At 29.3% G+C, this 19,874-nt stretch overlaps 4 protein-coding genes across 9 annotated transcripts; all 4 read left to right on the top strand.

Moving 5' to 3' along the window:
• Window positions 1-606: 606 nt before the first annotated feature.
• On the top strand, window positions 607-7,107 carry LOC124949607. 4 transcript variants are annotated; one of them, XM_047494947.1, is made up of 4 exons: window positions 607-770; window positions 5,249-5,794; window positions 6,078-6,365; window positions 6,490-7,107. In XM_047494947.1, exons 2-4 carry the CDS (start codon window positions 5,249-5,251, stop codon window positions 6,574-6,576), a joined length of 921 nt encoding a protein of 306 aa, XP_047350903.1. In that variant the 5' UTR covers window positions 607-770; the 3' UTR covers window positions 6,577-7,107. The 4 variants fall into 4 exon arrangements, with proteins under 4 accessions (XP_047350903.1, XP_047350900.1, XP_047350901.1 ...); XM_047494944.1 differs by lacking the exon at window positions 607-770 and adding an exon at window positions 2,786-3,243; XM_047494945.1 differs by lacking the exon at window positions 607-770 and adding an exon at window positions 3,345-3,422.
• A 15-nt stretch (window positions 7,108-7,122) lies between these two features.
• On the top strand, window positions 7,123-10,163 carry LOC124949608. The gene is made up of 5 exons (XM_047494948.1): window positions 7,123-7,668; window positions 8,160-8,231; window positions 8,331-8,417; window positions 8,601-8,964; window positions 9,313-10,163. Exons 1-5 carry the CDS (start codon window positions 7,573-7,575, stop codon window positions 9,603-9,605), a joined length of 912 nt encoding a protein of 303 aa, XP_047350904.1. The 5' UTR covers window positions 7,123-7,572; the 3' UTR covers window positions 9,606-10,163.
• A 1,095-nt stretch (window positions 10,164-11,258) lies between these two features.
• LOC124949722 lies at window positions 11,259-14,310 on the top strand. Of its 2 annotated transcripts, XM_047495344.1 has the most exons (8): window positions 11,259-11,414; window positions 12,263-12,455; window positions 12,545-12,862; window positions 13,004-13,038; window positions 13,116-13,169; window positions 13,272-13,497; window positions 13,575-13,876; window positions 13,959-14,310. In XM_047495344.1, the coding sequence occupies exons 1-8, from the start codon at window positions 11,295-11,297 to the stop codon at window positions 14,013-14,015; spliced, it is 1,305 nt and encodes a 434-aa protein (XP_047351300.1). In that variant the 5' UTR covers window positions 11,259-11,294; the 3' UTR covers window positions 14,016-14,310. The 2 variants fall into 2 exon arrangements, with proteins under 2 accessions (XP_047351300.1, XP_047351299.1); XM_047495343.1 differs by having other exon boundaries at window positions 12,545-13,038.
• Window positions 14,311-14,793: 483 nt separating this feature from the next.
• Window positions 14,794-17,331, top strand: LOC124949721 (dentin sialophosphoprotein-like). Of its 2 annotated transcripts, XM_047495342.1 has the most exons (4): window positions 14,794-14,981; window positions 15,050-16,219; window positions 16,436-16,741; window positions 16,878-17,331. In XM_047495342.1, the coding sequence occupies exons 1-4, from the start codon at window positions 14,874-14,876 to the stop codon at window positions 17,223-17,225; spliced, it is 1,932 nt and encodes a 643-aa protein (XP_047351298.1). In that variant the 5' UTR covers window positions 14,794-14,873; the 3' UTR covers window positions 17,226-17,331. The 2 variants fall into 2 exon arrangements, with proteins under 2 accessions (XP_047351298.1, XP_047351297.1); XM_047495341.1 differs by having other exon boundaries at window positions 14,795-14,981; window positions 15,050-16,741.
• Window positions 17,332-19,874: the final 2,543 nt, after the last annotated feature.

Genomic DNA, 19,874 nt, shown 5'->3' with positions numbered 1-19,874 from the left:
ACCTGTCGTAAGGATTATCATACTTCAGGCTGATATATTCATCATCGAAATGACATATTCATATCGTAATATAAGCTTTCTTTTTTCTTTTTTTTTTTTTCTTTTTCTTTTTCTTTTTCTACGGTCAGCGTTAATAGAAATCCTTTTTGCGTAATTCAAGATCCTAAATAAATTCTTACAAAATTTAAATATTATGTAAAACGAGTAATGTAATCGAGGACCATTAACAAATCTTTTTTTTTTTCTTTTTGTTTTTTTGTTTTTTTTTTTTTTTTTTGTTTTTTTCCTGTAAAATTTGTGAACAAATTAATGACGATAATTTCGTAATTTTCCATGGTTTATAAAATATTCAAGCGAGTTATTCAATAGAATGAAATATTTACGTGTTATTACGACATGGAAAGATGACGTATGGTATGGCAGAGCAAAAAACTAACAAAGGTTAGTCCAATAAAGAATTTAAGTGGATTTGTTCGATTCAAACACGAAAGACAAAGATATTTCACTTCTTAAAAATGTGGATGACCTTCGTAGCTGATACGAAACACATTGAAAACTCAGAGAGAAAGACTCATCTCGTTAGTGTCGTTTCTACCGGCCGACAAGATGCACTCTGTCTTATTTTCGCGCTCGATTCATTCCACAGATTATTAGAAATTTTTTCAAACGAAACGAATTAAAGGGATCGATCAGTCGACTGCGTAACAAATTAATTACTTTTTGTGTTTGTAAAAGTAAATTCGATTATTTTTGTGGAAATAAATTCAAAGGTAAGACAAGGAACGAAATTATTTTTCAATCGATTAATAAGATTTTCTATGTTGCATTGAATTAATTCGTTTGTTCGTTGTTGTCACTTTTCTTTTCTTTTGTTTCTTTTTTTTTTTTGATTACGTTAAAAAAAAAAAATATAAAATAAATATGAACTTTCAACGAGATTCGAACGAACGATTTCAATTTCAAAACGTACAGAGATAAATCTCATTTAATACGAACACGAATGTAATAATTTATAAAAATTTGGTAAACATTTAAAAGTCAGATTCGTTGACGCCATTTCGGTCATTCGCGAAATATGAAGAAAAGAAGACACGACGAGAGATTTCATAACTACGAGTCAGTTATATCTTCGTTATGTAAAACTCATCGTTCTATTCGTTCTTTATTTTTTCTTTTCTCTTTTCTTTTTTTCTTTCTTTCATTTTTACTAAGTTCGGACCGACACACTTGCCAGAGATTTGCATAACATTAACGAACGTTCACTTAATGTTCAGTTACGTCGTTTCGCATTAAATTTAATTATTTCTTTCTTTTCTTTCTTCATGAAATTAATTGTTGTCTCTTATTTCGAACTTTGATAAATCTCATTATGTTCGATTTCAAATCGTTTCCGAACGAACAAACGAGAAAAGGATAAGAAATGTATAATTAAGTTGTTCTTATATTTGATGTATGTCACTTACGTAGTAATCAGACAAAAAAAATATATATATATATATATATATATATATATATATAAACTGTACATAAATGCTATTTACTTTTCTTTCTTTTTCTTTTTCTTTTTCTTCCTTCCCCCTTTTTTATGAAATACTACGGTGAGATATTTCGAGATAAGCAAGTATGATCAGTTCTCTTCGAGGATCGAGAGAAATGTCTTTCTGCGTAATCCTTTCGTAAAGAATAATTTTCTACGAACGATTCTTTTGTTTACGGTGAGCATAAAAATTTTCCTTTCAATTATTTCAATTATTTCATGCTTATTATCGTCATCTCGTTATATTGTTAAATTGACATAAAAGAAAATTTTACGTTGACGTTTTGATAAGGAATTACACAAGTCCTTGAATATTTACAAAATACGAATTTACGTAATGCTTCTTGTTTTGTTAATTCAATAAAATTAGCTATAAAATAGAGAAAAGGAAAACTTTAAATTCAAAATTCATTTAAAAACGATCATTCCGATCGTTTCGATTATTCGATAGATTCGATAGATCGATAGATTTTTAGGTCCAAATTGTAAGGTCAATATCCTTCCAAAAATTATATTTCATAATAATCTAAAAGCAAGTTTTACTGGTTAGAAAAGTGACGTAAAACGACCACAGCCTGAGGCAACTATTTCAGAGCTGAGTATTCGTTTCATTTAAAGCTTTCTTTAAAAAGACTTTTAAATCATCATTTAAGGAATAAGAAAAGAAAATTTATTTTTCAAAGAATCTTATCAAAGAAAAAAAAAGAGAGAGAGAAAGTTATATATATATATATATATATGTGATTATCGAACTAATTATAATAGCGAAACATTCGTTAATTCCGTAATAGAGAAACTTTTATTTGTACGGTTTGTGCACGCGAGTGGAAATATTTCGAGATTTGTAATTATTCAATTGTTATTTTATTTGAGATATTAAAAATTATATTAACAAAAACACATAATCGTTAAATTATATTTAAATAAGGCATTACTATTTTTCTCTTTTTTTTTTTTTTTTTAATATATACATAAGTATAAAGGATGTCGTTAAAATCAATAATAAATAAAGCGATTTGAACGAATAAATTATTTTACGATTTTAATAAGCTGACTCACATGGAAAATCACGTTTTAATTTCGATGAGACTCGAAACTAATTAACGATGAAGTAAGAACGAGGGCGTTTAAATATATAATACTAAGTAAGAAATGGTGTTACGTTTATACGTGAAAACACGTGGTCTTGCGAGCGATCGAGAGTGAAAGTAAAAGATGGCCGGTTAAGTGGCGAGTTAAGATCCACGTGGTCGTTTGATTCCGCCAGTTTCACGAAAGCAAGGACGTTCGAGTACCGTGCGATCCATCGACGATGTTGAACGAACGAATTACTCGATGATCGTTGATCGTAAAGATTATCAAAAAGGAAAGTGTTTCTTTTTAAAAAAAAAAAAAAAGAAAAGAAAAAAAGAAAAAGAAGAAAAAAAGAAAAAAAAATTAGAAACTACGATATATAACGTTTATCGACAATACACTATCACAATAGTGTTATTAATTTCATTACGGTAGATTGATCTATTGATCGATCGAAATATCGATATTGATCGTGTGTGTATGTGTGCATGTGTGCGCGTGTATATGTTCGCATGTGTATGCTATAAAAAAAATAAGTTACACGTAACTCGACAAACGACTCTCCCATGGTATTGAAAAATATAATGAAAGGAAATGAAGAGAAAAATCATCCTCGAATTAGTTCAATAACCGTGCGTATTTTTCTAATCGAACGAAATCTTTCTACTACGATGTTCCACGTAAAGGAAATTACGTTAGAAAGTCTCGTGAACATTCGCTATTACGAATCTACGATTCTTGATTTGTAATGCTTCATCTAAGATGTCGTTGCACGCATGTCATTTCACATAGAAACATTTCTTTTTTCACGGTAAATAATTATACAAAAGAAAAATATCTTACATTTCGTTCTTTTTTCATGACAACGTAAATAAATGTTAAATTACAATTTACGAGGAATATTTACTAAAATTAATAGTCACTTGCTTTTACACAAGATATTTTTAATGATACAGGAAGTCAGATAATGAAAATTGCCAATGTTTTGCATTTTAATAATATTTAAATGTTTTTCGTACATGAATACTATTTTTAACAGATAATACGTGAAATTATCGGTTAAATGCGATATCGTTTACATATACGATTACATTGAGTCCAAACGTCGATCGAAATTCATTTAAATTTGTCAAATTCAAAAATGATTTCAAATTAAAATAAACACTCGAATATGTTTTGTTTTACGTTGCAAACATATATATACATATATAAATTAATTAATCTTATTAAAATAAATTAACCTTGAAATGTTTACAGTTGTAAACATGTGCGATAATATATATTATCTTCGAGTGTAACAAAATTGTTCTTCCTTTTTTCTTTTTTCTTTTTTCTTTTCTTTTTTTTTTTTTTTTTTTTTTTTCATTCAAAATAAATCTTTCGCAATGAATACGGCATAGTTTGAAATTACGAACGAAATGAATTTTTTTTTTTCTTTTTTATTTTTTTTTTTTTTTGAATAAATGAAGATATATTAGTCATATATAGAATAACAATATATTGAAGTTTCTAAATGCTCGTACGTGATTCTCAAAGTGATACGAATTTTCGAAACATTTTCGTCACACGGGCCGATAATCGATTTCTCATCGATTCATTTCGTAATTCTCGAAATATATCCTGAAATCAAATTCGAATCACGCCTTTGACATAAGACACGTCACGTAGAATCTCTAAAGCATAATGAATCGTTCGATAAAGCTCGAAACACGACCTCCGTTAAAAGAAAACTCGATATACCGTTCGTTCATTGAACAGTAACATTTCGAACGTTTAAGAAAGTCGTCGTTCTTCTTTACAAACGAACTTTTTTCTTTTTTTTTTTTTTTTATAATAACAAGTTATCATTGAAAAGAAAAGATCCCCTTTCGCATAATTAACACGTGAGAATAATAATCAACGAAAATCTTAATAATTGATTGTTTATTAACGATTCATATTTAGAAAAAGTGAAAGGACGGAAGGTAAAGGTACGTGAAGATAAAAAAAAAAAAAAAAAAAAAAAAAAAAAAAAAATTTTCGAACGAAATAAAGATTTTTCGTTTCACGAATTTTTAAAGACGTAGAAAAAGAAAAGGAAAAAGAAGAAGAAGAAGAAGAAGAAGAAGACCTGAAAGAGAAGGAAGAAGAAAAAAAGCTTTCATTAAATTCCTGAGTAAATTAATTAAAAGAAAAAAAAAAAGAAAGAAAACCAAAACGAAAGAAAGAATACAAAGAAGAAAAACGTAACTTTAATGATCATAAAACGAGAGAAGATCTTTCTAAAAAAAAATTTGTTATTCCTTTGGGACTTCTTCGTGGAAAACTCAGAACGTGTTTTACGTGAGAAGAATAGGATATTTTAATTCGAGGGAGAGTTAACGTTATCCCGCGTCTTCTGTCGTTCATTGAATCGCACGGGTTTCTTTATTCCCCACTAACTATATTTCTCCGGTAAAAACCTTCCTCCATGAGTCGTATCGAGTTTACATAATTCTTCGGATCTTTCTTCTTTATTCATCCTTCGTGACTCTCACTTTGGATCGTAGCCGAACTTTTACGATCTTTCGATACGACTTTACTTTCGACATATTATATTGTCAAGAAATAGACAAAAGTAGAATTACGTTAATAAAAATAAATCATAACTTTTTCTAGATGTCTTCGTTGTTATTTCATCATTGGATTGCCGGTTGGCTATTGTTGGCTTTCTTTGGATCAAAAATGTCTGATTGTCAAAATTTATACTTGATGCCATATGGAACTTATTATGACGATTATAGAATTGAATCAAACGATCGTGTCAAATACGACGTACCGGAAACATATTATCAATACTCACCTCCTGTAGATTCAGATCTCGAAAATAATATTTTAAGAAAGAATCATTTGAATTTCTCGCCATCGAGCTCATCGAACTATGATTACGTCGCTCCATCACAGGATATTCTTGATAAAAAAGGTCGTCCCGATAAGAACGATGAGGATAATGGTTGGTTGGATGAAGAAATTCTTGAAAAAATGAATATGCTCGAGAGAATGCTGTCGGACGAATCAAACGAGAAGGATTTCGAGACGAAAAATTCTATCAATGATAAAATCATTTCGGAATCTATCATGCCGGAAGAAACGAAAAGGGTCGTCAGGCAAGTTCGTAAACAGAGGCCAGGATTCTTTTGGACCCTTGCAAAGATCGCATTTGAGGTAAAATTATAAAGAAAAAAAAAGAAAAAAAAAAAATAAGTAGAAGAAAAAAAATTGGTAAATAAATAAATAAATCAACGAAGATTTTAAAGAATTTTAATCTTTACAAATATTCATCGATAATATATATAACAAACATATTTTTGATATAACATTGTTTAACATTGTCGTGAAAATATTTCTCGTTTTATATGCAATAACATGACACAGCTGTATATCCGGTTGCCATTCGCCAGGCACTGTTTTGAACTTTGGGGGTTTTTTCTACGAACATATTTTTCAGACATTCAACGACACTCAATCGGCGATTAAACAAATTAGTTCAATAATTAGTAACAGTATTGGACCGGATACAACAACTAGTAAATCAATAATCAGTGATTCGTTGATGGAATCAAGTAAAACGTCGATGATAAGCGAACGAAATGAGACCACAATGACGACAGAAGCTACGATGACGAACATGAAGCAAACTCCAGTACTTACAAGGAGCGAACTTCAATCATTAATTACCAGAAACATCAAAGGATTAATTCGATTATTTAACATCGAATGGCAGGATGCCCTTAAAGTAAGATCTATACAATTTGTAGTTTTATATATAGCATATTTTTCTTTTCCTTTTTTCTTTTTTTTTTTTTTTTTTTTTTTTAAGAATATTTCTAATCGAACATTTCAAATTTTATTTTTTCTAGCAATCGGATGTTAATGTGAATGAATTTAGAAAAGATCTTGGTAAGCAGGTAGGAACGTACTTGCAAGATAATCCCAATGCCTATTGAAAACGGATCTGCTGAGAATTAGTGTATATATATATGTGTGTGTTTATGTGTGAATGCGTGTTTGTATGTGTGTGTGTGTGTATGTGCGCGCGCACGTGCAAAATAGAACGGATTTCTCTTAAACGTAAAATACGTCATAATTTAATTATAATTATTGAACGATGAAACAGCCAAAGATCGGTTATAGAAAAAAAGAAACAAGTTAATTACACATTACGACACGTGTAATATGTCACAACTTAAATGTCACCACAATGTAATATAATTTTAGATGCTTAACAATTTTCAATAATATCGAAATGTAATAACAATTGTACAAACTTTATGAACATTTCATTAGTAATAAATAGTGTCACAAATTATATCGTAAAAAAAAAAAAATCTACGAACATCAAAAATTTTAATATATTAGGTTGGGGAAAAAGAAATCCATTATCTTATTTTTTTCTTTTTTTTTTTTTTTTTTTTATTTGACCCAAATCGGACAATCCGAAACATGTTAAATAAAGTCTTAAAGTTCACACAAAAATAATGGATTTCTTTTTTCTCTAATATATATTTCCTTGTAATATATTATATAAAAGTAATTCGAAAATGAAAAGCTTTTTTTTTAAAATGATTAATTCATTCTCGTCAAACAAATTTAATGTCTAGTTACATAATCGGTATATTTATTAGGATGTTAACTTGCATAACAACTTAGTACAAAGCCTACGCATGAGATATGTCACTATTACACGTACGTAAATTAAAAGGTATTATGAAAAAGGAGAGAAGATTATAAAAGAAGTCGATGACCGTGCATTACGTGTATATTGATATTACGTTATGTAGAAAGCACCTTTCCTCGATAAGGAGAATTAAAAAAAAAAAGAATGGTTTCATGAGCAACCGAATTCCGATTGGCCGGGAATCAGCGTGGGATCTCTTGATCGCGCCCTTATAGATCGGTTCACTCGATCTTCTTGGCAATCGTATCTGGACTGGTGATGCTGAATGAAAGGCAGCTTTCTCAGCACCTTTCCTTTTCGCTCGATCATGCGAATTTACTTTCTGATTGGTGTCATTGCTCTCGCTACTGCATTGGAGGATGTAAGTTTAAATAATAATTAAATAATTAAATTATCGTTACGTAAAGTACAGGTCTTATAATAGACATTCATAAATAATAAAAATTTGAAAATATTTATTCATTTTTGTAACTTTTTAATTAAATTAATTATTTCATTGACTTTGCTGTATTGTATTAACGTTGATTATTTAATCAATTATTATTATTATTATTATTATTATTATTATTTTAAGAATGTGTCAATAAATAAACAGCACAGTGACGATGACAAATGAATAGACAAAATATTCGCAAATAATATATGTAAGTCGTAGTTGACGTGAAAAAAATAAAATTGATTTTATTAATTTTCATGATCTCAATCTTGAATATATTTACATGTTAAGAATAATGAAAACTTGAAAAAGTCAAACAAAATAAATATATTAACTCGTTCTACATTAGGTCGTATTATCCAATACAAATATATAATATTTTTTTGTATAATTATTAGTAGTAAATATTTTTTTAGGCTGTTTCACAACGCCAGATTAATGGAGATCATCTTGACCAGGAAGAAGGTGTAATCGATAAAATATTTAACGTGAGTATTTGAGATCAAAGATTATCTTAATCTTTGATTTTTTTTTCTTTTTCTTTTTTTTTTTCCTTTTTCTTAATCAAATAATTTAAATCAACACAGATTCCAATTACGGCGGTTAAACAAACTGCAATAGCGGCGCAATCGTTCACACCGGAAAATAAAGAAACGATCGACAACATTTTTCAGGTCAACCATTATGAACTTTGCTTCTCTATTTTTCTCTTTCTCTTTCTCCCTCTCTCTCTCTCTCTCTCTCTCTCTCTCTCTCTTTCTCTCTACGTATGTATCTACTTTCGCTTTAAGATCAAATCAAGAGAACGTTGTAATCGAACGTCTTACGTATTAAACTGGTCTGTATTCATTTTGTAGATTCCAATTTCAACGTTGGAGGCCGTTGGAAGACTCGTAAAAACAACTTCGTCACAAAGATTAGAAAACGCTGATGAAATTCAAAAGAGACGTCAGGAGAGACGCGATAGGATACAGGCTCAACGAGAGGAACAAAGATTAAGAAGAGAGCAAATACAAAACGAACGATTGCAAAAGAAAGCATTGAGATATCCGAGACATCATCAAAATGATCCTTTTGGATTAAATTCATTGACGAAGCTTTTTATTGGCCATCATGGTGCCATTTACAGACCTCAACAAATACATTCTTTTCTTGGAAATTATCATTGTTGTCTGAGTGATGGTCATGGCGGTAATCATGGAATTCATGGAAGCCATGGAGGTATCGATTAAAAATAAAAATAAATAATTAATATCGAAATATTAACGTGATAAATATCATTAATATCATTAATATGTGAAGAATTTTCTCGATGAAAAAAAATAAAAAAATAAAAAAACGAACAAACGAAAGAAAAAAAAAATAAGGAAAAGAAAAATTCCGTTATCTTAACGACGTGCATTTTACGATGCACTTGTGAATACTTTACGTAAGAATTTCTTTCGACGGGAATGTGCAACGTGTGTTAATAATCTCCGTTGGATGTCTTTCGTTTAAGAGAATAATTATTATTATAGTTACGTATGCCCGAGGGAGAGAAAGTCTGGTATAATAGATATGATTTTTCAGGTGTACATGAAATTCTTGGTGGTGGCGGACATGGTTCTAACATATATCAGGTACACGAAAATATCGACGAAGGTAATGGATCGGTTGGAACATTTTTCGGGCATTTTTCGTTGAATCCATCGAAAGATAAAATTCAGAATAAGATAGCACCGTCGATCAATGACGAACAAAATGATCCAATATTTGACAATATTTCGACAAGGAGAAAGGACAGATCTAGATATCGATACGACGAGCACCCACCATTAGAGAATAAAATAGCTCCACGAAATACCAAGATTACGTTTGTTTGAACCTACTTTAATTTAATTTTTTCTAGAATTTTGTTTACAATTTTATATATATATATATATGTATATTTTTTTTTATTATTAATATTAACTTTTACAACGAACGATTTTTAAGATTATAAATTGCGTCAAACGTAATTAGTCATTTTATAAATTCTCATTTTATAGATTATTAATCAATCATACATAGTTTATCGAAGTATTTCGTTCTATTGAATTTCATTATCATAGGAAGTACGTCACAAGAATTATCCAACCAATGAAAACCGGTTAGAATATAATGTGCATATAAAAATAATAATAAATTGCATATAAAAATGCATTTATTCGTTTACGGTAATGGACAAATGTGAGAGTAAATAATTTGTTTTTTTATTTCTCTTTTCTTTTTCTTTTTTTTTTTTTTTTTCTTCGTATAAATTTAATGTCAATGTAAAATTAGTGCGAATTACGAATGATTTTTAGCAATGAGTTGAGCATAAATCATCCTCGAGATAAAAGCTCGAATACCTTTGTGAATAATTATATTGATTGAATAAAAAAAAACAATGACGCTGATTCCTCTTATATATTGCATTAAAGATCTTTTTTTTTGTTTATTTATCCCAGACGATGAGTGTGCTAAACATTGAAAAGATAAAAATTCTCATAATTTTAATCGATTCAAAGATCAAAAGTCATGTTTCAAGAACATTGAATGATTCATTCGAGCGATCTTATACGTGATTCTCCTATGTAAAACTTTGATTGTCCTCGAGAACTATTACACTTCCTATATATATACATATATTATCTCCTCTTTTGATTTTCAAAAAAATAAAGACAAAATCAAGGTATCTCTCGAATTCGATAAATTTTAAAAAGAACAGAGAACGAGCATACGTGATATGTATGCATAGATATATACATATGTATATATAGATATATACATATGTATACATAGATATATACGTGTATGTAAATGATAGGCTTCGAATGTACGACAAAAGCTTCATGAATAAAACATAAACGAGGTGAATATTTTTTACATGATTAAAAGGTTAAAAAAAAAAAAAAAAAAACATGTATTTTTAAGCTGACTATCGACGTTAATTATTAATATTGTATAGTCGAGCAGTATGTTTTCTCTTCGAAGAGAGACACACGTTATATATATATATATATATATATATATATATATATAACGTGTGTCTCTCTTATATATATATATATGTATATATAACGTGTGTCTCTCTTATATATATATATATGTATATATTATATAATATTACACGTATTAAAAATCGTATCCTAAAAGTTGCCTAATTATGACAATTAAAAGATAGAAGAAAAAAACTATAATAACGAGAAAGAAAAAAAAACACATAATAAAGAAAGAGGAAGAATTTATTCACGTTGCTATAAAATATAATATATAAGATCGCCATCTGATTTTTTAATGATCTTGTCATTTGAAAGGATCAAAGTCTAGAATTTTTATTCATTTCATTTTCATGTTCACACACGACACTAATTTATAAATTTTTACCTGTATGTAATTATCCATGACAAATCAAAGAAATGACACTATGTTTACCGATGATATTAACGTTCAATCGTTTGTGTTTCTCCCTACTACCGGAGATGGCTTCATTTGTAGAAATTAGTGTTGGTTGGCAGCAGCCTTACCTGATTCGTTCAGTATAGAAGAAGATGGCGACGAGAAAAGTGAACGTTAACGATGTCCTTCTAACAGTGAATCTCTTTTTGTTTTTTTCTTTTCTAATCGATGCTAAAAAACTCGAAGATATTGTTCAAGAATCTTCCGGTGGGGTAAGCGATATTTTTATTTTTTCAAATTTGATAAATTATTTAAAACATTCTTTGGAAAATGTTAATTAATTAATCATCAATGATCAATAATGATATCTCGAAAAATTGATAACTTAAAGATCGTTATAGAATCGATTTGAACAAAACAAAAACGAAAAAAAAAGAAAAAAAGAACAAGAAATAGTATAATTAAATAAAAAAAAAGAAAAAAAAAAAGAAAAAAAAATTGGAAAAGAAACAATAAAATCAATTAGAGAAAATAACGTTAATGTAATCTGATTAAATCATCAATCATAATCAACTGCCGATTATATTATTTAATAATTTTAGTCGTATTATTAATATTTATAATTTTGAAACTTATAAATGCTAAGAAACGATTAAGTATCTTTTCTTTGAAAATAATAACTTATCGAATATTCATTTGAAGAAAAAAAGAAAAATAAAAAACAGAGTATTCCCCGTCTGATATGTGAAAAATGACTTGCAAAAACTATTCCATTGTTATTGAACTATTGAACCTTCTAAAACAATAGTATGTATAATAGACATAATCATTTCAGTTGAAAAATGACAAGGTGTCGAATAATTTGAAATTTATCTGTCAAACGTAATTATTCATTGAAATTGTACATAAAAACAATAATTGCTTCAATATCAACCTTGAATACGTTTTAACCAAATATTATTCGATAAACAACATGGAATATTATATGTCTATAATTTTGTTATAATAAATAATATTTATAATATTTATAATAATATTTATAATAGTAATAATAATTAATCGATATTTAATTACCAATCTATACATGCTCCGATATAAAATTTCATTTGATTCATCGTAGCTACCATTTTTACAATTCACAAAAGACGGTGTTCGTGTGAATTTTGCTGGATATCATGCTGAAACTGGTCTCGGTGGTCTTCTTGGTAATTCTCAAACCGGTGGAGGACTTCATGCAAGTGCTGGAACACCGTTTGGTCCACAAGCGTCTGCTGGATTAGGTGGACTACTTAACGGTGATAATGCGAACACAGGTGAGAAATAAATCTTTTCTTTTTCTTTTTCTTTTTCTTCTTTTTTTTTTTCTTTTTTCAAGAGAAAGATATATAAGTAACGTTGTTAGGTGGTGGCTTATATGCCCAAGCTGGTCTTGGACATAATCGACCAGCAGCCAGAGCTGGACTTGGAGGAATCCTAGACGGAAGTGGAAATTCGAATAATCCTATTGCCGGTATTCTTTTCGCGGACGCTGGACTTGGAAAAAATCAACCAGCAGCCAAAGCTGGACTAGCAGGAATCCTGGACGGAAGTGGAAATTCGAATAATCCTATTGCCGGTACTCTTTTCGCGGACGCTGGACTTGGAAATAATCAACCAGCAGCCAAAGCTGGACTAGCAGGAATCCTGGACGGAAGTGGAAATTCGAATAATCCTATTGCCGGTACTCTTTTCGCGGACGCTGGACTTGGAAATAATCAACCAGCAGTCAGAACTTCCGATAATGTTTATTATGATACAGTACCTAGTAATGCCGCATCAATTAAACCATCTACAAGTCACACAAATATACAATTAATTTCAGGCTCAATACCGAAGAATCATAAGAGCCAAAGAGCGGTAAATATTTTTTCTCTGTCTTTATCTATCAATAAGTTTCATTTCATCTAAATGGAATGTTTGAATTTTCTTTTCAGATAAACTCAAAATCAGTAGTCCTGATCAACGAGCCTATTCCCGAGTCGAAATACGTAAGTATTCGATTAATTAAAACTATTCATAAGTAGTATAATCATAGAAAATTGTAATAATCATAGAAAAAAAAAAGGAAATTAAAAATTTAAAAAATTCAGTTCCCAGAGGCAGGTACGTCGGCAGAACTATATGCGAATACAGGTTATGTCAATGGCAAGAGTCATGTCAGTGCATTCGAAAATGTACAAAAGATTCCAACTTCCCGTGATAAATCGATTGAAGAAGATCGAAAGATAAACGAGTCTACTCCACTTGTTAATGGCTTGATATCTTCGAAAGGAGTCGTTGAAGCTAATGCTGGAGCTAATGGGAATGCTGCAGTTGGTGAGGAATGACAAATCGAATTAATGAATAAACTTTTAGCATCTCATAATCTAACTCGTTACATTATATCAATGTAGGTAATAACGTTAACACGGCACAAGAACAACCGGTGTTGAATCATTGGTACTTAAGAAAGAGATTTCGCAGTGGTCCATTGAGGAAACAAATATTACACTCGAGTTCGGTGATACCAGTTTCGGTTCCGATACCAGCATCCACATCTAGTGGTACATCAGGAACTGCATCTGGTGGAGTATCTGCAAGTGCATCAGGAGAAATTATCTCACGAGTGAACGCTGACAGTTCGACTGGCAGTGACATCACTTTTGTTGGTTCGAAAACTTATAAACCAGGATCGTTCTTTGACGATATTTTTAATGTAAATGATCGTTGGTTCTTTTTTTTAATTTTTAATTTGTAATTTTTAATTTTTTCTTCTTCACAAAAATTTTTCCTTACAGATACCGATTTCCACATTGACAGCGGTAAATCAATTACTCAGAAATAATGTTGGCTGAGGACTGGACCATCTTTATTATCATCTTACTACTATATACTTCTATAATTATTTTCTTTTGATATTATTACGAATGATCTTCGTAACAAAAAAAAAAAAACACGTAGTATTCATATGGTTGGTGCATTCGTTTATTATTATTATTTTTTGTATTTATTTTTTTTTTCTTATTCTGAAGTATTTATTCGTCGACTACTTTTTATTAGAAACAATTATCTATTATAATAGGTACATAGGTTGCAATCATACAAACGAGATGATAAATATGACGACATTAATTATAATTTTTTATAGTATTTTTTTATTTTCTTTGTTCTATATTCCCCTTTTTTTATTATCAATACCATCGTAATTCGTCGTTCAACGAATATTACAATGTTATTATTATTTAATAATTAAATAATAAACAAATTAATATTTAATAAAACATTTATGATATTATCGCATATCTATGAAAATTTCTTACGGGTCTAAGCGCTTCGTTGTTGGAGTATAAGTTTCACAAAGTATTTATATTGCATCAACAATTGTTTAAAAGTTTATGAAAAAAAAAAAAAAAATAATAACAAATGCATTCATTTGAAGATATAGTTACGTTAAGTCATTAACAAGGACGAACGAATTAACCGTATCACTAAGAAGAGTACAAATTTGGTAAAAAGAAACAATTTATTTACTTCGACTTAACGATTATTTTAAAATAATCTTATCAATGTGATAAACTGAAAAAAGAACATTTTAAATGCCCGGAATAATATAAATAATCAGGTAATTCATCGACTTCCTTGCATTTTTCCTTTACAAGCCACTGTGAACGGTTCAGAAATAACGAAAGTAGAAAAAGAGGACAGTTTCGAAGATGGGAAAATTAATATGTATATTTCTACTTTTAATTGTTTCAAAGAATCTCGTCTTGAGTCGTACGATATTTCGAGACAATTTTGTATCGGGTCTAAGATACATAAGGGTAAGTATATAAAGGAATAAAATAATATTTTAAACATAAAAGTTCTAATCGTTGATATTTTATCTCAGTCGGCCGAAAATGAAAATCCGGAAATTAAAACGAGCAACGAAAATACACAGAACGACAACCCTAATATAAATATCAATAAGTTGGATGATAACAACTCAAAACATTTGGAGAATAATAATGAAAATTCCAAGGAAGGTCATGGTCATTTAAAACACATATTTGGAGACAATACAAAATCTGATAATTCAAAAGGTTCACAAAATGATGATTACGATGGAGAGAGTAAAAAATCACATGGCTCAAAAAACGGAGCAGATAATAACTCCAATATAAACAATGGAAGTGGAAGTAGTTCTATAAACACTGGAAAGACTGGAAATAGCAAACAACAAAGTACAGAAGACAACGAAGATAGTTCAGAAACCAGCAATGACTCTAAACAGAAAAATAGTTCAGGAAAAAATAATAATTCTAAAGAAAAAGGCAGTTCAGGAAACAGCAATGACTCTAAAGATGGCAACAGTTCAGAAGGCAGCAATCAATCTAAAGACAATGACAGTTCAGAAACCAGCAATGACTCTAAACAGAAAAATAGTTCAGGAAAAAAAAATAATTCTAAAGAAAAAGGCAGTTCAGGAAACAGCAATGACTCTAAAGATGGCAACAGTTCAGAAGGCAGCAATCAATCTAAAGACAATGACAGTTCAGAAACCAGCAATGATTCTAAACAGAAAAATAGTTTAGGAAAAAATAATAATTCTAAAGAAAAAGGCAGTTCAGGAAACAGCAATGACTCTAAAGATGGCAACAGTTCAGAAGGCAGCAATCAATCTAAAGACAATGACAGTTCAGAAACCAGCAATGACTCTAAACAGAAAAATAGTTCAGGAAAAAATAATAATTCTAAAGAAAAAGGCAGTTCAGGAAACAGCAATGACTCTAAAGATGGCAACAGTTCAGAAGGCAGCAATCAATCTAAAGACAATGACAGTTCAGAAACCAGCAATGACTCTAAACAGAAAAATAGTTCAGGAAAAAATAATAATTCTAAAGAAAAAGGCAGTTCAGGAAACAGCAATGACTCTAAAGATGGCAACAGTTCAGAAGGCAGCAATCAATCTAAAGACAATGACAGTTCAGAAACCAGCAATGACTCTAAACAGAAAAATAGTTCAGGAAAAAATAATAATTCTAAAGAAAAAGGCAGTTCAGGAAACAGCAATGACTCTAAAGATGGCAACAGTTCAAAAGGCAGCAATCAATCTAAAGACAATGACAGTTCAGAAACCAGCAATGACTCTAAACAGAAAAATAATTCAGGAAAGAATAATAATTCTAAAAAAAAAGGCAGTTCAGGAAACAGCAATGACTCTAAAGATGGCAACAGTTCAGAAGGCAGCAATCAATCTAAAGACAATGACAGTTCAGAAACCAGCAATGACTCTAAACAGAAAAATAGTTCAGGAAAAAATAATAATTCTAAAGAAAAAGGGAGTTCAGGAAACAGCAATGATTCCAAAAATAATGATAGTTCAGAAGATAATACAAATTCCAAAAGCGACCATAACAATAAAAAACACAAAAAAAGAGAAGATAGTAATAATATAGGATCATCTGATAATTCTAGCAATAATAATAATAATAATAATAATAGTGATAATAATAATAATAATAACAATGGGACTAGCTTAAAAGGAACAGGAGAAAACAGTTCTTTGTCTGGAGGGAATATCTTGTCTAACTTATTAAAGGTACGTTATAGTAATTTTTTAACATATTAAATATTTCTACTTATAACTTAAGGCATAAAAAATTACAAAAATCTTTACCATGTATTGTCTCTTCATTATACTTTGTATTGACCAATTATTCTTATTTATTTTGCAGTTAGTATATAATCTATTGTCTTCCATACTGAATTCCATAATAAACTTGGTCACATTACCTATCGAAGGCATAATAAACTTGGTCACATCACTTGTCGGAGGCATAGTTGAACTTTTAACATCTTTACCATCTGTATTAGGAAACCTACTTAAAGGAATTGTTAATCTTCTACATAATATATTGTCTAATCCCGCAAACATATTAACATACTTGCTAAACGCTGTAATTGATCTCCTCAAAAGTGTATTTAATCTTGTTGGATCGTTACTAAACAATATTTTAGAAGCTGTTGTAAAACTCTTAGATTCAATCTTACCCAAAAGTTTAACATCATTGCTTGGCATTTAAGGTTTTGTTTCCAAGTAATAATCGACAATGTCTTATATCCATTATATGTAAAACAATAAAAACATTAATCAAAATTATACAATGAAATATAATGAATGAATAAATATCTTTTGTATTAATAATTTATCCATTAACAATCGATCTTATCTGTGATCAAATATAATTAAACATTGAATAATATTTTCCAAAGATTTTGTTGTTGTAGTCGTTGTAAGATGTTAACATAGTTTACATATTGCTTTCTACACGGAGCAATAATACTAAAAATGAAAGTAACTGAGTGTCGTAAGAATACTTCGTGTCCGTTACCAACTATTGCAGCTTCGTCAGTCAATGAGTGAACAGCATTACGTACGGAACAATAATTCATTGAAAATTATTATTTAATTCGTAATAATAAAATAAATTAGATTAATTTTCGTGATATTAAATGTGCAGGAATGTACTGTTGACGAATTAAACAAAAAATCAGTGAAATAAAGTAAATCGATATTATTATTATAAAACGATAACTCCAAACGATCATTTGATATTTTATAAAAATTAAAACATTTTTAATTAACGAATCAAACTGTTACTTTACAATACAACAGGTGTGTCTATTTCTTTTCTTTTCTTTTTTCTTTTTTCTTTTTTTTTTTTTTTTTTATTAATCTGCAGTAGATACTAAGTTTTCAAAACACCTTTCAAATCAACTTTACTTTTTTTTTTTCTTATTAAATTAGAATCATTTCTCATATATTAATTATTCACGTTACAACATTTTTATTAGCATCAGAATTTCAGAATAATCACATTGAGAACTTCATCGAGTGATTACTTTTTCAAATAAAATGCTACTTTTTTCGATGTTCGAGTTTCTTCTTCTGTGTCTTCCTACATCAAACTGTTATCCCATAGAAGAACCAACGAAATTCCTTCTTAGCACCGAAGAATTGAACGTAGAAAACATTCAAACGCCATCGAAACTGGAGAAAGCACAAGTAAGATTTTCGATAATAATACAATTTTTTCTATTAAATTCATCGTTCACTTTTCATATTGTAATATTGTATTATCAGTAGCTCCCATGAAAAATTGCGTAGAGAAATTACGAACAGATTATTAAGAGAAGCTTTAAAATTATTATTATTATTATTTTTATTATTATTATTATTATTATTATTATTATTATTACTATTATTGTTATTATTACTATTATTATTATTATTATTATTATTATTTTAAGACGTATCACGATTGTTGTAATTACACATTATATTGCGAAAGTTTTTGATTACGCAGAAATATTTGTTGACGATCGATTTTAGACAAGCGAAAGAGAAATTTCTTTTTTTTTTCTTTCAATTCGAGTTTTTATTCGAAAGTGGTTTCTTTCGCTTTCTCTCTCTCTCTCTCTCTCTCTCTCTCTCTCTCTCTCTCTTTCTCTATATTTATCTTTTTATATTTGCCATTCGTTGAGAAAAAAAAGGAAAAGAAAAAAAAATACGAACAGGTCAAAAATGGTTTTTTCGCTTTCTCTCTCTCTCTCTTTCTCTCTGTCTCTTCATTCCTCTCTTTCTCTATATTTATCTTTTTATATTTGCCATTCGTTGAGAAAAAAAAAGGAAAGGAAGAAAAAAGAAAATACGAAAAGGTCAAAAATGTTCGCCTCGATTTTTATAGGAATTGTTAGGTCAAATCGGCGATGCAATAAGAATCGGCATAGGAAGATTTGTCAATACAATTACATTGGCCAGAAACATCATTGTCTACCGAGCTGAGGTAATAATACATCGTGAAAAAATATTGCAATATGGTGTAAAAAAAAAAGGGAAAAAAGAAAAACAAAAAACAAAGAATAATAATTATCATAATCAACCCCAATCCATAAATATAAATATCTTCGTCTATAAATATTGCAAAAAAGTAATTGCCGACCTTATTATTTTAACCTTTATTTTGTAATATGTTATAATTAATTCTATGATGAATAAATAAATATACACATATATGTGTGTGTGTATATATATAATTACTAGGAAAATAAAAAAAAATGAAAGTTCTATTAGCATATGCAAATTTTCATGAAATTTCATCGTAACGTGATAGATCATTACAAACTTGTATATTATATTACTGTCAGGATTTTCTCATCTTTTTTCTAATAAATCTTTTCAACGACTTCTAATCATTATTATCGTAATGTTATATATCGTAAGGAATTCATTGTTATATACTTAATATATTAATAATAAAACAATAAAAAATTTGATTTGTTTCAGACAATCGCAGCGAGAAACGTCACTCCGGTTATCGCAATTAAGTCCGAACTTTTAGATCAAGGACGTAAATCCTTGGAATCCCTTCGATATCCTTCTGATATTTTTACCAATTTTCCAAAAACTCAAGAAACTGTTCGTCTAGAAAACGAATCTGAACAATCGCTAGTAGAAAAAACGATTTCATTGCCGTTCAATGATTTACTCGTGAATTTCTTTATGCCGATACCTTTATTGGATCGAATAAAGGAAGAAGAAAAATATGGTAATACGGGAAGTAATTTGGCCGGTATTGGAAAAGCTTTGATTAATGGCTATGAAAATTTCAGTAATTTTTTGAATTCCGCATTTGGGGTAAGTATCGAGCGAACAATTAATTTCAATGTTT

This window comes from Vespa velutina, chromosome 6 (assembly GCF_912470025.1).
Source record: "Vespa velutina chromosome 6, iVesVel2.1, whole genome shotgun sequence".
Lineage (NCBI taxonomy): Eukaryota > Metazoa > Arthropoda > Insecta > Hymenoptera > Vespidae > Vespa > Vespa velutina.
Note: the sequence above shows the minus strand (reverse complement) of the source record. Positions and strands in the feature narration are given on the sequence as shown.